Source organism: Dermacentor andersoni, chromosome 2 (assembly GCF_023375885.2).
Source record: "Dermacentor andersoni chromosome 2, qqDerAnde1_hic_scaffold, whole genome shotgun sequence".
Taxonomy (NCBI): domain Eukaryota; kingdom Metazoa; phylum Arthropoda; class Arachnida; order Ixodida; family Ixodidae; genus Dermacentor; species Dermacentor andersoni.
In genome coordinates this window covers 53,592,050-53,611,478 of record NC_092815.1, presented here as the reverse complement: position 1 = coordinate 53,611,478, position 19,429 = coordinate 53,592,050, and the positions used below count along the sequence as shown (strand labels likewise).

Genomic DNA, 19,429 nt, shown 5'->3' with positions numbered 1-19,429 from the left:
GGGTGGGTGGGTGGGTGGATGGATGGATGGGTGGGTGGATGGATGGATGGATGGCGGCTACACCCTTTGTAACGGGCGGCGGCTGGCGCCACCTAGCCTTTTGCTTCCCCTCCTATTATTCTTTTTCCCCTTTCTTTATGTCCTCTTTTCCTTACACTAGTTTTCACTCCCCTCCTCCCCCCAAAATAACTATCTAAAAAATCATAGGAAACATTATCTCCCCGAATTATGGTATTATCTCTCCCTTGACTTCCTCCACCAGTCCTCTAGCCTCCCCTTCGTTACTGCCACTATTTGCTCGTCTATTTGCCCTCGTTCCCCGGGAAAACCTAATGCCCCTTCCATATCTGCCACTGTTCCCTCTGCCAGAGTCGGGCGAAGGTCTGTGCATCTCAGCACTATATGCTCTGTGGTCTCCATTTCGGCTCCGCAAGCTGTGCACAAAATGTCCACGTCTTCAAATTTAGCAGTGTATGTTTTCGTTCTCAAAACCCCCGTCCTAGCTTCTAATAATAGTGAGCTGCCCCGCGAGTTATCAAATAAGAGCTCTCTCTTAATCTCCTGTTTTTGTGACCTATACATAGATAGCGCTGGCTTTCCGAGCATTCTTTCTTCCCACATTTTTCTTTCCGTCTCCTTCACCTCCTTTCCCATACGAGAACCACGTTGGACCCCCTCCCTCGGCTGTAGGTATCTATTCCTCAGCTTCCTCGTTCTGAGTGTCCACTTTGTGTTCAAACTTTTCATGTATAGATATTTGTACACTTTTCCTGCGCACCTTTTTTCCTCCAGTGCTGGGAGTCTCTGTTCATATTTTAGCTTACTTATTGCCTCTCTACCTTCGAGTGACGTCCATCCCATGTCCCCCTGCACTCCCTCATTAGGGGTGTTCCCGTGCGCTCCTAAGGCCAACCTGCCTACACCTCTCTGTCTCGTTTCCATGCATGCCTGAACTTTCGATTTCATGCACAGTACTGAATTTCCGAATGTGAGGCCAGGTACCATAACCCCTTTCCATACGCCCTAACCACCTCGTACCTATTCCATAGTGCCATAGTTCCATAGTGCCTTGTGTTTCATTACAGCTGAGTTCCTTTTCACTTTTTCAATCATAATTTTTTCCTGTTCTTCCAAGTACTTTTTGCCCTCGTTTAGCCATATGCCCAAATACTTATATTTTTCGACATGATCAATCTTAGTGCTTTGTATTTCCAATGGTTCCCCCCTTTCTTCATTGTATACTATTATCCTAGACTTCTCTCTACTGAATTGAAGTCCCAATTTTTCTCCATCCTCTCCACATACGCTCATTAATTCGTGTAGTCCTACTCTGGTGTCAGCAAGCAGTACAATATCATCTGCATACATCAGTCCGGCTAGTACTTGAGCTACCTTCTGCCCTTCCAGCATATAGCTTATGTCGTGTTACGTTTCGCCTACAACGCGCGGTAATGCCGGCGCGGATGCAACGGACGCCAGGAGAGGCTCCGATTTCTTCTGTTGAGTTACGTGCTCTCCCGTCTCTCCACTTCGGTCGACCTGACCGGCCGCTCTTTTGCTATGTTAGAATAAACAAGTTGTTCTGTTACCAGTCTACTCTTGCTTTGCCGGGACCTTCGGATGCTTCCAGTGCCCCAGGCCGCCAGGCCAACGCTACCCTTGGGGCTTGCGACCCATTCGCAATAACGGGCGTCAGCACCGAGACCCCAACAGCTGGTTGCCAGCGGTGAGATCGCGACAACGGAGGCCAGCAGCGAAGAGATGCGGTTGAATGTATGCTGAGCAGCACAACGACCATCCGGGAGCAGTGCAACGAGCCCTGTGTTATGACTGGTTGCCTGCAGCGGAACGACTGCGCTGAATTCTTGGCTGCGAGGTTTGGTGAGTGCGGGACTTTCTTTTTCTGAGTTTTGCCAGGCTTTTGTTAGTGTCAGAAACAGAGCTGGTAATTGTGGTTGTCGTTGCTGCCGGGTTAGTTTGCGGCAAGACAATAGTAGGCAGTAGAGAAAGCAGCATTCAGAGCAGCCATGGATTTGAAGTCGTTGCGCAAACCGAAATTGCTGGAGCTTGCAAGAGAGTTGGGTCTGGATGTCTCAGACAAACTCAGAAAACCAGAACTGCTAAGGGCTATTCTTGAGTTAGAAGCTGAGGATGACGAGCTGTCGGAATGCCTTGAGACCATTGAGGAGAGGGAGACGGCAAAAAGACAGGAGCGTGAGCTTAAAGAACAGAAAGAGAAAGATGAGCGCGAACGTAAAGAACAGATAGAACGAGAGCAACAAGAGAAAGAAAGAGAGCGCGACCGTCAACACGCTTTGGAAATGAAGCGCCTCGAGTTAGAGATGGAACGCGCTCGTAATGGAAGTCAGGCACACGGTGCAGGAGAACGAGTATTGTTCAAAATGACTGACCTGATGCGGCCGTTTAAGCTTGGAGAGGACATTGGTTTGTTCCTGGTTAACTTTGAGCGAACGTGCGAGAAGCAGGGGTTCTCTCGGGAAACGTGGCCACAGCGCTTGCTCACTTTGCTACCCGGCGAGGCGGCCGACGTAGTCGCTCGCTTGGAGAGAGAGGAGGCAGAGGATTTCGACAAAGTGAAATCGAGTCTGCTAAAAAAGTACCGGCTGTCAGCGGAGGGGTTCCGTCGGAAGTTTCGGGAAAATGAGAAAGGCAAAAGTGAGTCATATACAGAGTCATATACATGCAGGAGTGGCTCAAAGAAGAGAAAGCGTTTGGTGACCACGAGAAAGTTCTGCAGTGTTTCGGGCTAGAACAGTTTTATAGTCGGTTACCTGAGAACGTGCGGTACTGGGTCTTGGATAGGCCAGACGTTAGTACGGTGGCTAGAGCCGCTGAGTTAGCCGAGGAGTTTGTGACGCGTCGGGCTCGCGGAGCTAAGGACGGTCAAAAGGGTGAATTTGGCTCCAAGTTTGAGAGGCCGAAGTTCACACCCATGAGAGCAAAGGGGGACACACGTAGTTCGGATGCAAGTGAAAGCAGTCCGACCGAACGTACGGAGACGGCGGCAACCGAAGCCGAACGCAGAAAGCGGTTCGAGACGAGGCAAGCGCGCGTTTGTTATACGTGCCAGAAGCCGGGTCACTTTTCGGCGCAGTGTCCAGAAACAAAAACAAAAGTCGTGTTTTTGTCTTTATGCAGCACTGACGAGAACATGAAGCTTCTCGAGCCTTACATGCGAGACCTCCTCGTGAACGGGAAAGAGTGCCGAGTGCTTCGCGATTCCGCAGCTACAATGGATGTAGTTCACCCCTCTTACGTAGAACCCGATATGTTCACGGGCGAGTGCGCATGGATCAAGCAAGCAGTGGAAGCTCATAGCGTGTGTCTGCCGGTAGCAAAAGTGCTTATTGAAGGACCTTTCGGAGCACTTGAGACGGAGGCCGCAGTGTCATCTATGCTGCCCCCCCAGTACCCGTACTTATTTTCGAACAGGTCCGATCACCTCCTGCGCGAGAAGGGGCTTTTGTTTGGTGAGGCTAGCGTTCAGGCCTTAACCAGATCGAAGGTTCGGGAGCTCGCTGCAAAGGCGGTAGTTGCGGGGCCGACGTTGTTGAACGATGAGAAAGGCTCAGTGACGAACAGGAAAGACACCGATCAAGTCATTAGTGACTTAATAAGTAAAGCATCGCTGTCGCCTGAGCAGAAAACCGAACTACACCAGCTCTTACAAGAGTTTCAAGGTCTGTTCTCTGAGAGGCCTGGTAGGACTTCTGTCCTTACTCATGACATAGAACTTACCTCCCCAGAGCCAGTACGATCCAAGGCGTACCGGGTGTCACCCCGCCAGAGCGATATTATGGAGGCTGAGGTAAAGAAAATGCTACAGCTCGGTGTTATTGAGGCGGGTGAGAGTGATTATACCTCCCCTTTGATTTTAGTTGAGGTACCGGGCAAGGAACCTCGTCCTTGCGTCGACTACCGCAGGCTTAATTCCATCACTAAGGATCAAATTTATCCGATCCCTAACATCGAGGAGCGCCTTGAGAGAGTGAGTAGCGCTCAGTTTATTTCCACCCTAGATCTTGTCAGGGGTTATTGGCAGGTTCCACTTACAGAAGAGGCTAGTAGGTATGCGGCGTTCATTTCACCAATGGGGACATTCCGTCCTAAAGTTTTGAGTTTTGGTTTGAAGAACGCGCCATACTGCTTTTCAAGCCTCATGGATAAAGTGTTGCGGGGACAGCAAGAATTCGCTTTACCGTATCTAGACGACGTAGCGATATTCTCCGCATCCTGGCCTGAGCATATGGCGCACTTGCGGGCAGTGCTAACCCGCCTGCGCAATGCGGGCTTGACAGTCAAGGCTCCCAAGTGCCAGTTAGCACAGGCCGAGGTTGTCTACCTCGGACACGTGATTGGTCGGGGTCGTCGCCGCCCCTCTGAAATAAAGGTGGCCGCTGTGCGAGACTTCCCGCAACCGCGCACGAAGACCGATATTCGGTCGTTCTTAGGTGTCGCCGGCTACTATCAGAGGTACATCCCCAGGTACTCTGATATCGCGTCTCCCCTAACGGATGCTCTAAGAAAGACAGAACCGCAAACAGTCGTCTGGGATGAGACAAAGGAAAGAGCTTTTAGCGCCCTAAAGAGCGCCCTAACAAGCCAGCCTGTGCTACGATCGCCCGACTACTCAAAAGGGTTCGTTGTTCAGTGTGATGCTAGTGAGCGAGGCATGGGCGTTGTACTGTGCCAACGGGAAAATGGAGAAGTAGAACACCCCGTCCTGTATGCTAGTCGTAAGCTGACGAGTCATGAGCAGGCGTATAGCGCCACCGAGAAAGAGTGTGCGTGTATCGTGTGGGCCGTTCAGAAATTGTCATGTTACCTAGCTGGCTCGAGGTTTATCATTGAGACGGATCACTGCCCTCTCCAATGGCTGCAGACCATCTCTCCCAAAAATGGCCGCCTCCTGCGCTGGAGCCTCGCTTTGCAACAATATTCCTTTGAGGTGCGTTACAAAAAGGGGAGTCTCAACGGTAACGCCGATGGCTTAAGTCGAAGCCCCTAACGTGGGAATCAGCCTCAAAATTGCTTGTTACTGATGTTTTTCTTCCTGAGGCAGGATTTTTAACCTATTGCTTTCGTGTAGTGTTTCAAAGTGATGATGTGCTTTCTAGTGCAATTTTCCGATTTGTGGACGCGTTCTGAGTGCTGCTAAACTACTGTAAGAAACTAGGCAGCAGTATAAAAGGGGAAAGAGCCTGGCAGGGCTTAGTGAGGGTTGTGCCGTGCTTGCTGACTGAGCGGTTGACTTTCGGCGTAGTTCTAACGCTTGCCGGAAACGAGAACAAAAATGTCAACTCTCCCGAAGTCACTTTGCAGTGTCCTGTGTGCACCTGAACGTGAGAACGAGGCCTTCTCTGTGCGCTGCGCTCAAGAAACGCCAAAGGACGCCCGACTTCGGTTATGAGCATCATCGAGCGACATCCCTCCGGACAGCGGATGCAGTCCCCTGACCATCGGGATCTCCTTCCCCCGGCGGGGCGGTCTGTTACGTTTCGCCTACAACGCGCGGTAATGCCGGCGCGGATGCAACGGACGCCAGGAGAGGCTCCGATTTCTTCTGTTGAGTTACGTGCTCTCCCGTCTCTCCACTTCGGTCGACCTGACCGGCCGCTCTTTTGCTATGTTAGAATAAACAAGTTGTTCTGTTACCAGTCTACTCTTGCTTTGCCGGGACCTTCGGATGCTTCCAGTGCCCCAGGCCGCCAGGCCAACGCTACCCTTGGGGCTTGCGACCCATTCGCAATAACGGGCGTCAGCACCGAGACCCCAACAGTCGGTTCCTATTGTGCTCTGTTCTAGTCTCTTTTCCATTTGGCTCATGTAAATCATAAAAAGCAAGGGCGACAATGGACAGCCCTGCCTGAGACCTCTTCTTATTTTAGCTGGCTTTGTAGTTTCCCCCTCCCATGTTATCTCTACCTCATTATCTGTATAAGCTTGTTGTAGGAACCCAATCATCTTTCTATCTAGACCATATTCCGCAACTCCGCAGACGGTTTTTGCGGACGGCGCGCGACTTGGCGAACGTTCTGCGCATGCTCCGAAGATAGCAGCCGACGGCGCGTGCGTTGAAGTATAGAGGGGATGGCATCTCGGCTGGCGCAGCGCAACCAACGTAGCGTGACTGTGCGCGAGCGACGCTCGCCCGCGCGCCGATAACGTCGGACTATAAACGTGCCATTTAGGCGGCGAAACTTGGCCGCCCGATAAAGATAGGCAAGTGCATGTGTCAATATATATATATATATATATATTGTACTGAAGAAGAACGAGCAGTAGGCACTGCTTAGAGAAAGACGACGACAACGTGTGGTTGGAACCCTTGTGCCTGTGTTGCCGAAGCTGTGTGTTTTCTTGCTGCGGTGCTCTGCTATCTGAGTGCTTTAGCAATCGAACTATAACGCCTCTTGACATTTGGTGGACGTGCTGGGCCCTTCCCAAACCTGGAACTCTGCAGCCGGACGCTCCCTACCGTTTCTGCCATGCCTCAGGACGCCGCGCAGCCCGATCCTCCCCTGGCATCGCCTGTCGTCTGCTCCGGTGCTCTACGCCAACGAGATCCTCCGGTCTTCAGCGGCAACGACGACCATGACGTGGAGGATTGGCTCTCGTCATACGATCGCGTGAGTGCGCACAACAAATGGGATGACAAAGCTAAACTTACTAACGTCATCTTCTATCTTTCTGGAGTCGCTAATCTCTGGTTCCGGAATCACGAATCCAACCTTTCCACCTGGACAGAATTTACCCATTCTTTCAAAGAAGTCTTCGGTCGCCCTGCTGTGCGCAAGCTTCGCGCAGAACAACGCTTGCGTAGTCGCGCTCAGCAAAATGGTGAAAACTTCACAAGCTACATTGAGGACGTAGTTGACCTCTGCCGGCGCATTAATCCCGCCATGCCCGACTCTGAAAAGATCAAGAACGTCATGAAGGGCATAGAGGATGAAGCCTTCCAAATGCTTTTGGCGAAGAATCCTCAAACGATTGACGAGGTCATTACACTGTGCCAGAGCTACGATGAGCTCCGCAAACAACGGCTTACTACGCGCCGAGCTGCCACGCCCGGCAACAGGATTTCGGCTTTAACTGACACTTCCAGTGCTGCTCCCGCCCACTCTCCGTTCCTCGACCAAATCAAACAATTCGTTCGCGAAGAAGTGGCGCGCCAACTGTCACTGCTGCCTTCTTCCCAGTCGTCTGAGTCCTCTTTGTCCCCGGAACTCCGACGCGTCATACACGAACAAGTCAGCGACGCACTACCTTTCTCTAATCAACCACCCTCAGCGCCGGTTCCGCTCACGTACGCTGCCGGCGTCGCCAGGCCAAGACCACCGCCTGAAGTTGCGCACTACACCCCCACAAGCGCCTTCTACGCCTCGCCTTCTCCAGCTGCGAACTACTTGCCCAGAAGCGGCTTCTGCGCGCCTCCGCAGCCCCTACGCCCAGCTCAAGACAGTGCACCGCTACCGAGGCCCCCTGTTGATAATCCGTGGCGTACCCACGACAACCGGCCGATCTGCTTCGCGTGTGGCGTTGCTGGCCACGTGGCACGTTTCTGCCGCCGGCGGGGTTGGTATCCTCCCGATACTGCGAGATGTCAACGGAATGCTCCTGACTCCCAGTCCCGCTATTCGCCACCAGTTCCGCACTTCGCTCCTTCATCTCCTGTTCCCCGAAGCTTGAACACTCGTCGGTCTCCATCTCCCCGTCGACGTTCCCTCTCCCCCATGGTCCGCCGCCCTTCAGCTGTGGAGGAAAACTAAAAGGCGCAGTTCCGGAGGCAAGAACTGCGATCTCTTCGAACTGCTCAAGCCCTCGTTTATTCGCTACGAACATCATTGAAGTTTTTGCCGAAGGTGTCGCCGTTCACGCGCTTGTCGACACGGGTGCCGCAGTGTCCGTGATTGCCGACCAGCTTCGCCGTACGCTCCGAAAAGTCGCGACGCCGTTTTCTGTCATTTCACTACGTACAGCCAGCGCTGAGCCAATTGAGCCCTTAGGAACATGTACCGTCCGTGTCGCCATACAAGACAGTTTACACCACATTGAGTTTGTTGTTCTTCCCCGCTGCTCTCATGCCATCATTCTAGGATGGGACTTCCTCTCATCTCATCACGCTGTTATTGATTGTGCCCGTGCAGAACTTGCGCTGACTCCATTTTGTGCCAGTCCTTCTGAAGATTTGCCTCCACCTTCTGCTCAGGTGTTCGTCGCCACCGACGCTGATATCCCTCCTTTCTCTTCCGCCCTTGTACCCGTTTCCTGTGCTGCTTTCAGTGATTCCACAGTTCTTTTCACGCCATCTCAACTTGCTGCACGCCGTCACCCCTTCTTGCTTCCCTTTGCCCTCCTTCCCTTTCGCCAGGGTTCCAGCGCACTTTACGTTTCGAATCCGTTTTCGTGTCCATCAAGCTTACATCGTGGCGAATGCCTCGGTTTTGCTGATGAATTCGACAGGAGCTCTGTGTACGATGTGCCTGATGACTCGACTCCTCTGCACGTTGACGCCATGGCTCTCCCTGTCTCTGCGCCTGCGCCTGCATGTGACCGAACGTTTGCTCCATTTATTGATCCTAACCTCACTCCGAGTCAGCGCACGCAGATCATCGACCTCCTTAACCAATTTCGAACTTCTTTCGACCTCCAAAAACAATGTTTAGGACGTACCTCCACAGTCGTTCATCACATCGACACCGGCAGCCACGCGCCTCTACGCCAACGTCCATACCGTGTGTCCGCGACGGAGCGCCGAGTCATCGATGAGCACGTAGGAGACATGCTTCGACGCGGCGTGATACAGCCATCACACAGTCCCTGGGCTTCTCCGGTAGTGCTTGTCAAAAAGAAAGATGGGACTATTCGTTTTTGTGTGGACTATCGACGTCTAAATAAGATAACCCGGAAAGATGTCTATCCTCTGCCCCGTATCGACGACGCACTGCACTGCCTCCAAGGCGCTGAATTCTTTTCGTCCTTAGACTTACGATCCGGTTATTGGCAGGTCCCCGTGGCTGACGCAGACCGCCCGAAAACAGCATTTGTTACGCCTGATGGCTTATATGAATTTACCGTGATGCCCTTTGGCCTCTGTAATGCGCCTGCAACATTTGAAAGAATGATGGATAACATCCTCCGGGGTCTCAAATGGCAGACATGCCTTTGTTATCTCGATGACATTGTCATCTTTTCCCCGGACTTTTCCTCTCACCTGTCCCGACTCAAACGCGTGCTCACTTGCCTTGCCGATGCTGGACTCCAGCTCAACTTAAAGAAGTGTCGCTTCGCCGCCCGGCAGCTAGTCATCCTTGGCCACGTTGTTTCGAAAGATGGTGTCCTCCCAGATCCAACCAAACTCCAAGCCGTTTCCGAATTCCCACGACCAAAGACCACAAAAGAACTCCGCAGCTTCATCGGATTATGCTCCTATTTTCGTCGTTTCATCCGCAACTTCGCCACCATAATAGCGCCTCTGACGCAGCTTCTCGCGGGTAACCACGACCTCATGGCCTGGCCGCCAGTTTGCGATGCCGCATTCACGACGCTGCGTCGTCTTCTAACCTCACCCCCCATACTCCGACATTTTGACCCAAGCGCACCGACAGAAATACACACGGATGCCAGTGGCGTCGGCATTGGCGCTGTTCTTGCACAACGAAAGACTGGCTTCGATGAATACGTTGTTGCCTTCGCTAGCCGCGCACTCACGAAAGCGGAAGCAAACTATTCCGTTACAGAAAAAGAATGCCTGGCTATCATTTGGGCCATCACTAAGTTTCGTCCTTACCTCTACGGCCGCCCGTTCGACGTCATCACAGACCATCATGCACTCTGCTGGCTGTCGTCCTTAAAAGATCCCTCAGGCCGCCTCGCGCGATGCGCGCTTCGCCTCCAAGAGTATGATATTCGAGTGCTGTACCGCTCTGGCCGTAAACATTCGGACGCGGATGCCTTGTCTCGCTCCCCAGTGTCAGGCCAGCCCAATCATCAGACAGTACAAATATGCGAGTCCTCCCTCACCACCACGGATATGCTTTCGGAGCAGCAGAAGGATCCATGGATTGTCGCTATGCTGGCTTTTCTGTCAGACCCATCAGGGCCTCCTACTGGCCGTGCATTACGTCGCCAAGCACACCACTTTGCTGTTCGTGACGGGCTCCTATATCGCCGTAACTACCTCTCGGATGGGCGCAAATGGTTACTCGTGGTTCCTCGGCACCTACGTTCGGATATATGTGCAGCGTTTCACGATGACCCGCAATGCGCACATGCAGGAGTACTCAAAACATACGCGCGCCTGCGAATTCGTTATTACTGGCGCGGGATGTACCGATTCGTCCGCCAATATGTTCGCTCCTGCCTCGCTTGCCAACGCCGCAAGAATACCCCTCATGCCTTAGCCGCTCCACTGCAACCATTGCCTTGTACAGGACGGGCCTTTGACAGGGTCGGAGTTGATCTCTATGGGCCCCTTCCATGTACTTCAGATGGCAACCGCTGGGTGATAGTGGCGATTGACCATCTGACACGCTACGCCGAAACTTCGCCTCTGCCCAACGCGTCTGCGCGGGATGTTGCCTGGTTCCTTCTGCGTAATATCATACTTCGCCATGGAGCCCCCAGAGAGTTGCTGAGCGACAGAGGCCGCGTCTTTCTGTCTGATGTTATAGAAGCCCTGCTCAAGGAGTGCAACGTAATTCACCGTACCTCTACTGCATACCACCCGCAAACCAATGGCATGACTGAGCGCTTTAACCGCACTCTTGGCGATATGTTAGCCATGTACGTCGCATCTGACCAAACCAATTGGGACCGAATTCTACCCTTCGTGACGTACGCTTATAATACCGCCACACAGAGCACTACAGGATTTTCCCCGTTCTTTCTTCTTTACGGACGCGAGCCTTCCTGCACAATGGACACCATCCTTCCGTATCGCCCTGACACAACGGAGGCTACTACCCTGTCCGAGGCTGCTGCGCACGCGGAAGAGTGCCGGAAGCTCGCCCGCACATTTACTTCGGAAGATCAGCAGCGACAGAAACACCTTCGCGATATTCCCTCTTCTCCGGCACCCTATGCCCCTGACTCACTAGTCTGGCTTTGGGTTCCCGCTACCAGCCCTGGACTTTCACCCAAGCTTGTGTCCAAGTACCAGGGTCCCTACCGTGTCGTCAGTCAAACGTCTCCTGTGAACTATTTGGTAGAACCCCTTGAGCCGCCTTCCGATAAGCGTCGCCGAGGGCGCGAAATCGTGCACGTTCAGCGGCTCAAGCCGTACTTTGACCCACCTGTGCTATCTTGCCCGTAGGTCGCCGAGACGGCTCCTCTTCCCCGGGGAGGCAATTGTACTGAAGAAGAACGAGCAGTAGGCACTGCTTAGAGAAAGACGACGACAACGTGTGGTTGGAACCCTTGTGCCTGTGTTGCCGAAGCTGTGTGTTTTCTTGCTGCGGTGCTCTGCTATCTGAGTGCTTTAGCAATCGAACTATAACGCCTCTTGACATTATATATATATATATATATATATATATATATATATATATATATATCCGCCAGCTTGGCCTACTGCCTCGTGAAAAATGCTACCTTTACAATTATGAAATGTTTCAGTTGCTGATATGTACAACCACCCACGAATATGAGACTATGGCGGCATCAATTCGTGCCTTGGTATGCTTGGGGACTTGACTGCACGAAACTTTCACCTCTTGATATTTGTCAGTGACCCCGCAAAATTTGGTGCAATGAAAAGAGCGTCCACTTGCTGGCTCATGCCTTGCCTATGATTACATGGTCTGAGTTCTAACTCTCATTGCAACATAGAGCAAGCACACCTGTCTCTTCCCGGCAGGGGATATACATGTACTACCCAAGAACTCCTTAGTGTAAGTTTGCCTACCAGGTAACTGCACTATAATGGGATACGAAGAAATGTTGAACTGAATGACGATTATTTTGGTCTCCTGTAAGCAGGAAAGGAAAGAACTGGGAGCAAAGAGAGAACAAGAAGTTGTTTGTTTATTTCACAGACGCTATGTTGTTCAGAAGTGACTCCTTGTGTGCGAGAAAAAAATTTAAATGTAGCCCCCATTTTTGATTGTCCCACAACGAATACTTGAAGCTGAGGGTGGACCAGACGCAGGCATTTTTTGTTCTATTGCAGACAGGCTCAGAAGTGATGTCGTTTGTTTGCACATTACCACATATCTACAGAAATGAAATACGGTATTCTCGAATTGGATACTTCAATTTGGAACATACGCATTCGATTCGTATTCGAGACTGAATATTCGCGAAGCTATAAACGGTGGTGTTATTAAACTGATAGCTGTGATCCGAGCAGGTGTAAGCGTCGGTATATATAGCGATAGGTATATAGTTAGTGTGTAGCGAGGTCTACAGCGATAAACTGCAGGTTATGTTATAGATGTAGTGTACACACATCACAGGTATACATATATTCATGCAGCGTGTGTGTATACGTATCGAGTTTAGGGAGAGAGAAAGAGAGAGAGAGAGAGAGAGTAAACTTTATACTGAAGAGTATGCGAGCTCCAACAAACAAAAGAGGCCTTTATGATATATTTCGGTTGCCATATTTACTCAACCGTAGCAGAGTGATGAAATACAATAAAAATATATGACCTCCGCAACGTGCCCTGTTGCAGTCGAATGCCCCACTTGTGAGGAAACGTAACCGATGAACAAGCGCATCCTTTTTGTATGACGTATATAATGGCGAAAGCTATTGCACGTTACAAGGTTGCTCGCTGTCTCCTGGCCTGCATTTATTACTGGTTTATTAGCAATTTGGCTGTTTTTAACGTCGACACTTACTAATTACGATTTTAAAGAGCCTATAATTACTTCTGTGGTATAAAGTTTGTAAACAGGGATGAAGTGCCTCAGACAGGCTGGCCAACGTTTCGATAGGAGGACCTATCTTCGTCAAAGGCGGCCTCGTCATCCTCGGCGTGTTAGTTTTAAAGGGTTAGTGCAGTGACGTCACGTGCGGGTGTTGGCGGCTGGTTTCAAAGAGAGAGATTACAAGAGGAAACAAGCGCTGTCGTCCGACGTCTGTGAGCTTCATTCTCAAGACGAGGGGACAAGAGCGTGAGAGTGGGCACGCGGAGAGAAAAAAGAAATAGAAGCATAAAAAAAGGAAAAAAAAAAGAAAAAAAAAAGGGGGGGGGGAAAGCCAGGGCGGCACCAAGACAGACAAAAAAAGGGGGGAGTGAAAGAAAAAGAAAGAGAAAAGTGAAATCCTTAAGAAATACGGGGGCTTGGGAGCGTGTTGGGGATGCGAAAGGTTAGGAGGTATTCAGGGGTAGTCGTTGGCGGCATGTTTTTGAGGCATTAAAACGGCCGGTCAAGCGGTCAGCGCGCGAGTAACACAAAAGACAAAAAAAAAGAGAGAAAGGAGGAAACCCAGACGCACACACAAAAAAAAACATGAGTTGAAAGTGACTTGAGTAGCATAGTAGTAATACGTCGAGTAATTTTGAAATAGTTAAGGTGGCGACGAGGAGTCTGCGGTGCAATGTATGGGGTGACTGAAAGGCAGCGGCATGGTCTTTCAAGGGGCACTGCCCCACGCGCTTAACGTAGGTGTCGTTACGGCGGCATCCAGAGATGGCGATACTCTGGGTTGAGGCGCCGAAAAAGGCATATTGACTTCGGAATGTGTTGTCGAGGGGATTTCAAGAAAAAAAAAGGTTAAAAAAAAGGGGGGGGGGAGGGAAGGGAGAGGGGGAGGGGGGCCGAAACCAGTATAACAAACAGGAGGGTGACGCGCGCAGAAGGGGGCAAGTGTACATGGAAGAAGGGGATCGTACAGTTGGTATAGACGTAAAAACCTGAAAGAGTACATTAAATTGAGTAGTAGGCAGGAAAAAAATTTTTCGAAATGGAAGAGTAGGTGAGGTTACGAATTAAAGTTGGCTGGTGGCCTAATGTGTTTTGTGTATTGGTTGATGATATGAGAGTTTCAGATTTAAGTTACAGCTTTTAAAGATTCTAAGTTGCCGCGTGCCAAATTAATTCCTGTCGGGTGTAGGCAATTAAACGTGTGTATGAGGTATGATTCCGTATACTTCCTTTCGCGAGGGGAACGGAAATTTGTTTGTAGTATATAGAGCCTTGCTTTGTCAAACATATGTCCATGTTCATTAAAGTGGCTGGCTACTGCTTTGGGTAAATTGTGTTTTGTGTCCGCGCGGTGACCATTGAGTCTTGTATTAATTTGTTGTCCAGTCTCACCTATGTATTGTTTGCTACAAGCGGCGCATTCTAGACAGTAGACTACGTTGCTTGATGTGCAGGTGAAATCCGAAGTTACCTTGTGGGTGTAATTCGACGCTGTACTTTTTACTGTAGTAGTAGATTGAATGTGTTTGCATGTAGAGCACCTGGGGCGGCCACAGGGATTGGTTCCCAACTTCTTCTTTTTCTGTAGTTTGGCGTGCACAAGAACATCTTTAAAATTAGTGTTGCGTCTGTAGGCCACTCTGGGAGGGTCGGGAAAAATCTTCTTAAGTTTCTGGTTGCTGGTGAGAATCGGGTAGTATTTACTTAGGATGTTATTCACGTTTGGGAGTGCGTTTGAGAATTTAGTAGTAAGAAGAGGCGTTGTTGTTCTTGTGATCCTCGGGCGGGGCTTGAGGACCTCGGCTCGATCAAGTTTGGTTGTAGCGATGTAAGCTGTTTCAAGGTCACTGTTTGGGTGGTTCCTGTTTGATAGTGTTTCTTTAAGGTGATTGAGTCTATCTATGTAGTCTTGGTCTTCAACGCAAATGCGACGTAGTCGTGTGGCTTGGCCTTTAAAGATGCCTTGTTTGCAATCTGTTATTATGGTGATCACGTTTGTCACTTTTATTTACGAATACCGCGAGCCCCGCGCTCCTGGAAATCTTGTCTTCAGGAATTCATTCAGCGATATTCTATTAGTTATAATACCTGATAAAACATTACAGAATTCGTAATAAGTGTGTTGCCAAATGTTAAGCTTGCAACTATGAGAAGAATTTACGTAGCATCACTGTGATATGAAAAGTACGATACGGTGGTCTGTGAGGGTTGGCCTGCGTTGATAATTTTTCATTTTGTTCTTGGTTCCAGCGAGCTGCTTCATCGCGCACTCATGCGAAGACCAACATAAAGGTACGCGTCGGTGCAAATTTTATTAAAATGGCGTTAGCACTTGAACGCAAACGGCAACTTTAGTTTGCGGGACCAGACTGAGTATTTTCGTAACCGCCATGATGACGCAGCAACCCCTAGAAATGAAGTAAGAGTAAAATAATATATAATATGAATCTGGTCACACGCAGAAGTGATGTCGTTGGTTATATTCTATGTCGAGTATCTTTGTCGCTCAGTTACAATTTGATTCGATGTAATTAATGCTCGCGCGGTGTCGACAGACCTGCACGCGAACGCAACCGACGCGAGCGGCGGCACTGGACACGTTTGGACGCAGGCAGCATTGAACGAGGACGCGTTCTACCTGGACGCCGGAAATCGACGCAGTCAGCCCAGAATGCCCTGTGCGCTTTCGTCGGCAGGCGCACTAGAGTGTATGGTGTTCTATATACTAGACTCGGCTCGGGACATTTTCGAAAATTTCCATATTGTCTTAATCGCCATGTTGCCACTTCTGATTGGTCTAGAAGCTGCTGTACGGTCTCTCTGATTGGCTCAAAGCGCCTACGAGACATAATTTGACAATATGCCTCACAGTGCCCGTAATAGCCCGCGGACGACAATTTGCGCATTCGCCGTGGTAACTCGGCAACTGCTACTGACTACAAATTCTCTGGCGGCCCGCCAGAGAATTTGTAGTCAGTAGCAGTCACTGGAGAATCCAGACGGGAATTATCTTCTTTGAAACTGTGGTTCTCGTCGTGTCCTTTGTTTCAAGTGTATCTTGCTCATTGTGGGACCACCACGCATGCAGATCAAAAGCCCGTTGCTGTCGCCCGAGGAACCGTCTGATCTGTCTGTGCCAAGCCTAGGAGAAAGCCCTATGATGTCGCCTCATCTCATGCAGACACAGTCGCCAGTGGAAATAGTGTCGCCGCAGGGTTCGCGAGTGGGATATAGCTTTGACAGCGACGAGGTAGGTGGTATATGGATAGCTCCCGTCTGCTTTACTAAGGACACTGGAGAAAAACATTAGGTTGAGCTCTGTTTGCAAGCTAAGCTTCTGAAATAGCGAAAAATCCTATCTTGCAAAGAGACGACGCTTTGTAAGCGAGAAAAATATGATAACCGAAAGACGGCCTAGCGACCTGCTTCGAAGTTCTCAGACCTGCTCGCCGTAATGCGTTTGCTTAGGCTTAGATGATTGACATTGTATTCCAAACGGGCCAAAGGGAAAGCTTTGCAAGTTTCGAGTTCACTCATTGCGTCAGAATGGCCAAAATATGAAAAAAAAAGATGGTTTGAAATTCATGACGTCGCACTAGCGTAAGTGTTAGGGTTTCGACACGAAAATGACAAAAAAAAAAGAGAGGAAGTTTGGCATTCCGTTTCTATATTAGTAATCATCCCTTTACCACAATATTCACAAAATTACAGTTGTAAAAGAATGCCTTAGCAGACTGAACGAGTCGAGCGTTTCCCTTGGGCGTTTATTTAAAAATAAAAAGTGGTACCGTGCGACATCGTTTACGCCTCGAATAATGCCAATGGCTTCGCGGGACATAGTCAGGGAAAAGAGAACTAACCTAACTTGTAGTACACTTCGTCCATTTCCGATAAATCAGGTTGCAGGCGATAGTTTGTAAAGATGGCGAGGCGCTTGTTACTTCATTAAGTCACTATCGGTTTGTAAGGCACCGTCCTCTGTGTGCTGTCCTATGCTGTGTGTGACTACTGAAGCACTATTCCACGCGATTCTCGCTGATCAGATAATCAGATCTTGAACACGAGCTGCTGAAGTGTGAAGGCACCGCTTCAGTCTCGTGCTTAGCAGCACAGCGCCATAACCTCGGATCCATAGAGGTTCCTACAACGATCACTAGGGCCAACTCTAGCGCTGCGATCGTTCAGACAACATATAAATGATGGTCCGTACATTTGTCTGAAATTCCTGCGTGTGGCTTCAGATGTTCTTTTGACTTCGTTTACTACGCTTTATACGCCTCCGTTGGGCTGAATTTCAAAGCAATTTATGCTCATTTTTGAATACAGAACGCAATAAGACTCTGCGAACGCGCATAATCGCTGCTAGTTGCACTGGTTCCGCTTGTCAATGATCACGTGGCCTAATGGTTCCGACGTCGGGCTTTTGTGCTTCACGTCTTGTGTTCCAATCCTGCCGTTGGGTAATTTTAATATTGTTTATTTTATTAACGATAACGGAGTACTTCCTTGACAATAATTAGTTTGCAAGGTCACGAAACCATTCAAAGCCAGAAAGGTGAAGTTTACGCAAATCAATGTAATAACCATCAACCTATGGTTGCCGAGCCGCCCTGCTTGCAGCTGCCGTAGACACTAGCACCCCAGTTCCCAGAAATAATTCTATGAAACTGCATGTTAGGAGCCACCTCGATGGGTACAAAATTTTCTGCAAGATAAGGATCGCCACGGACCATTACTGAACATGGAAAACCGAGAGTAGTGCGCCTCTCAAAAAGCCGGAGAAATATTGCGAGTAGCCTTTACTAAAAAACAAACGTTAGCACAGACACAGTTACCGCCGGAAATGTAACGTTTGGTAAGACAGTTCATTGAGTGCGCATATGCGGGAATCAGAAAACGAGGGAAATTTTACTCGCACAGCAGTTATCATGCGGTCGTCACAATAAACACCGCCTGTGATGCTAAAATGACAATGCAAGTTTTGCTGTGTTGAAAAAGGCCTCTTTTCTTCAGCGCTTTCGCGGGGTGCGCTGAGGTGACGGCGGTGTTAGTGAATTTCTGTCGTTTATTGTGTAATGTAAATACTGATTGAATGCGTAGTAGAGGCACACATGGCAGAAGGTTGTCACGTGGTGATTTTTGAACGTAGAACATTGTCGACACGACGCCCGGCTAGTGGTCGTTTTCGTCTCGCCTCGATCCAGCGTATACCCGATGCGATCTCGACCGGCTACCTATCGCAGTGGAGTGTCGCAGCACAGTACCGAACTACTTTATTTCTAAAGCATAAGGGTCTTCTTGGCAGAACGCTGTCGCTGTCAATATGAGGAAACGTAGGCACGGTCACAATGCAGCAATAGTGGTACATTCAGTAAATATTACAAAGTAAAATAATCTTGACATCAGTAGTTAATTTCAAATGATGCCCACTCTATACAGAACTGAATAACAAAACATTGGAAAGATGGCAGTCATGACACAACTATTGCATATCAGTTCAACACATGTCAACGGTATACATTAAATATACAATACGCAATCATTAACGCAATCCTGCTATAAACGGTATAAACGTGGTTCACTCATGTGAAAGGAATGTCCGTATTTAGGACTTACATTCACGTAATGGAAAGCCAAAGCGAACGCGCGTAGATACACGATCAGTTAGTATGGGCATCTGAACAGCGAGAAAAGACTTTCCATAATTTGCACGTGTTCGTGGTGTCGGTAGGCGTGTAGGCGCGTTCTATTTACGTATGTAAAGCAGCAGTTTGCATTTTGTAATTTGCTCTCCCGGCTTCTGAGTCAAGCCGCTCGCATCGCGTTCACGTTTACGAAACAGACCCACCGGCAACACCAACGCGGCCGTCCCTGGTGGCAGCTCCTGTGGATGCTGCTCTCGGTAGCGTTCATCACGGTGCTCATCCCGCTGGTCGTGTTTCTACTGCCGTACACACGCATGGGCCGCCGGCCGCCCGACTTGGACGTCACCAGAGTGTTCAGCAAGGTGAGCCTCACTTCCAGCCCGTCGCCCGCCACGCAGGTGAGGCGCACGGGCGCACGCAGCTCACGGCTCGGCGCGCGAGCACATCTCGCAAGCACGTCTACGCCGCGGGCTCTGATGGGAACCGCAAGGCGCCGACTCCACGGAACGCGTCTCCGACACGCTTGGTGCGCGGCGTCGTCGCGTTCGTTGCTGTGTGTCGGGGCTAAGTAGAAGATGCGCGTAATACTGGAAGTATGCTTTCCCGCAATATTCGGTTGCAAGCAAACATATTCGCAAACGGCGAGGACGCAGAATAAAGGAGACAGGTGGTGGCAGCAATCAACGGCACCAGCTCGCGCGCTACTGCACCTTACTAGGCAAGTTTTACTAGGTACTTCTACAGGGCGACGTCCGCCATCGTCTGTGGGTCATACAAGATGTGCGTGCAAGCGCATGTGTTGGATTTCACATATCTCCTTTTGCGTTACGAAGCGGCAGTGGTCTGCTCCTAGATTTTGTTGCCACGATTACGACATCGCCCGGCTCAAA

General features: G+C 49.9%; 1 protein-coding gene across 1 annotated transcript in view; it reads left to right on the top strand.

Moving 5' to 3' along the window:
- LOC129387813 (uncharacterized) overlaps positions 1-19,429 on the top strand; it is a 40,985-nt gene that overhangs the window by 13,291 nt on the left and 8,265 nt on the right. The window contains exons 2-3 of the mRNA XM_055077386.1: positions 15,947-16,144; positions 18,737-18,901. Coding sequence (XP_054933361.1) covers positions 15,947-16,144; positions 18,737-18,901 — 363 coding nt within the window. The remainder of the gene's footprint in view (positions 1-15,946; positions 16,145-18,736; positions 18,902-19,429) is intronic.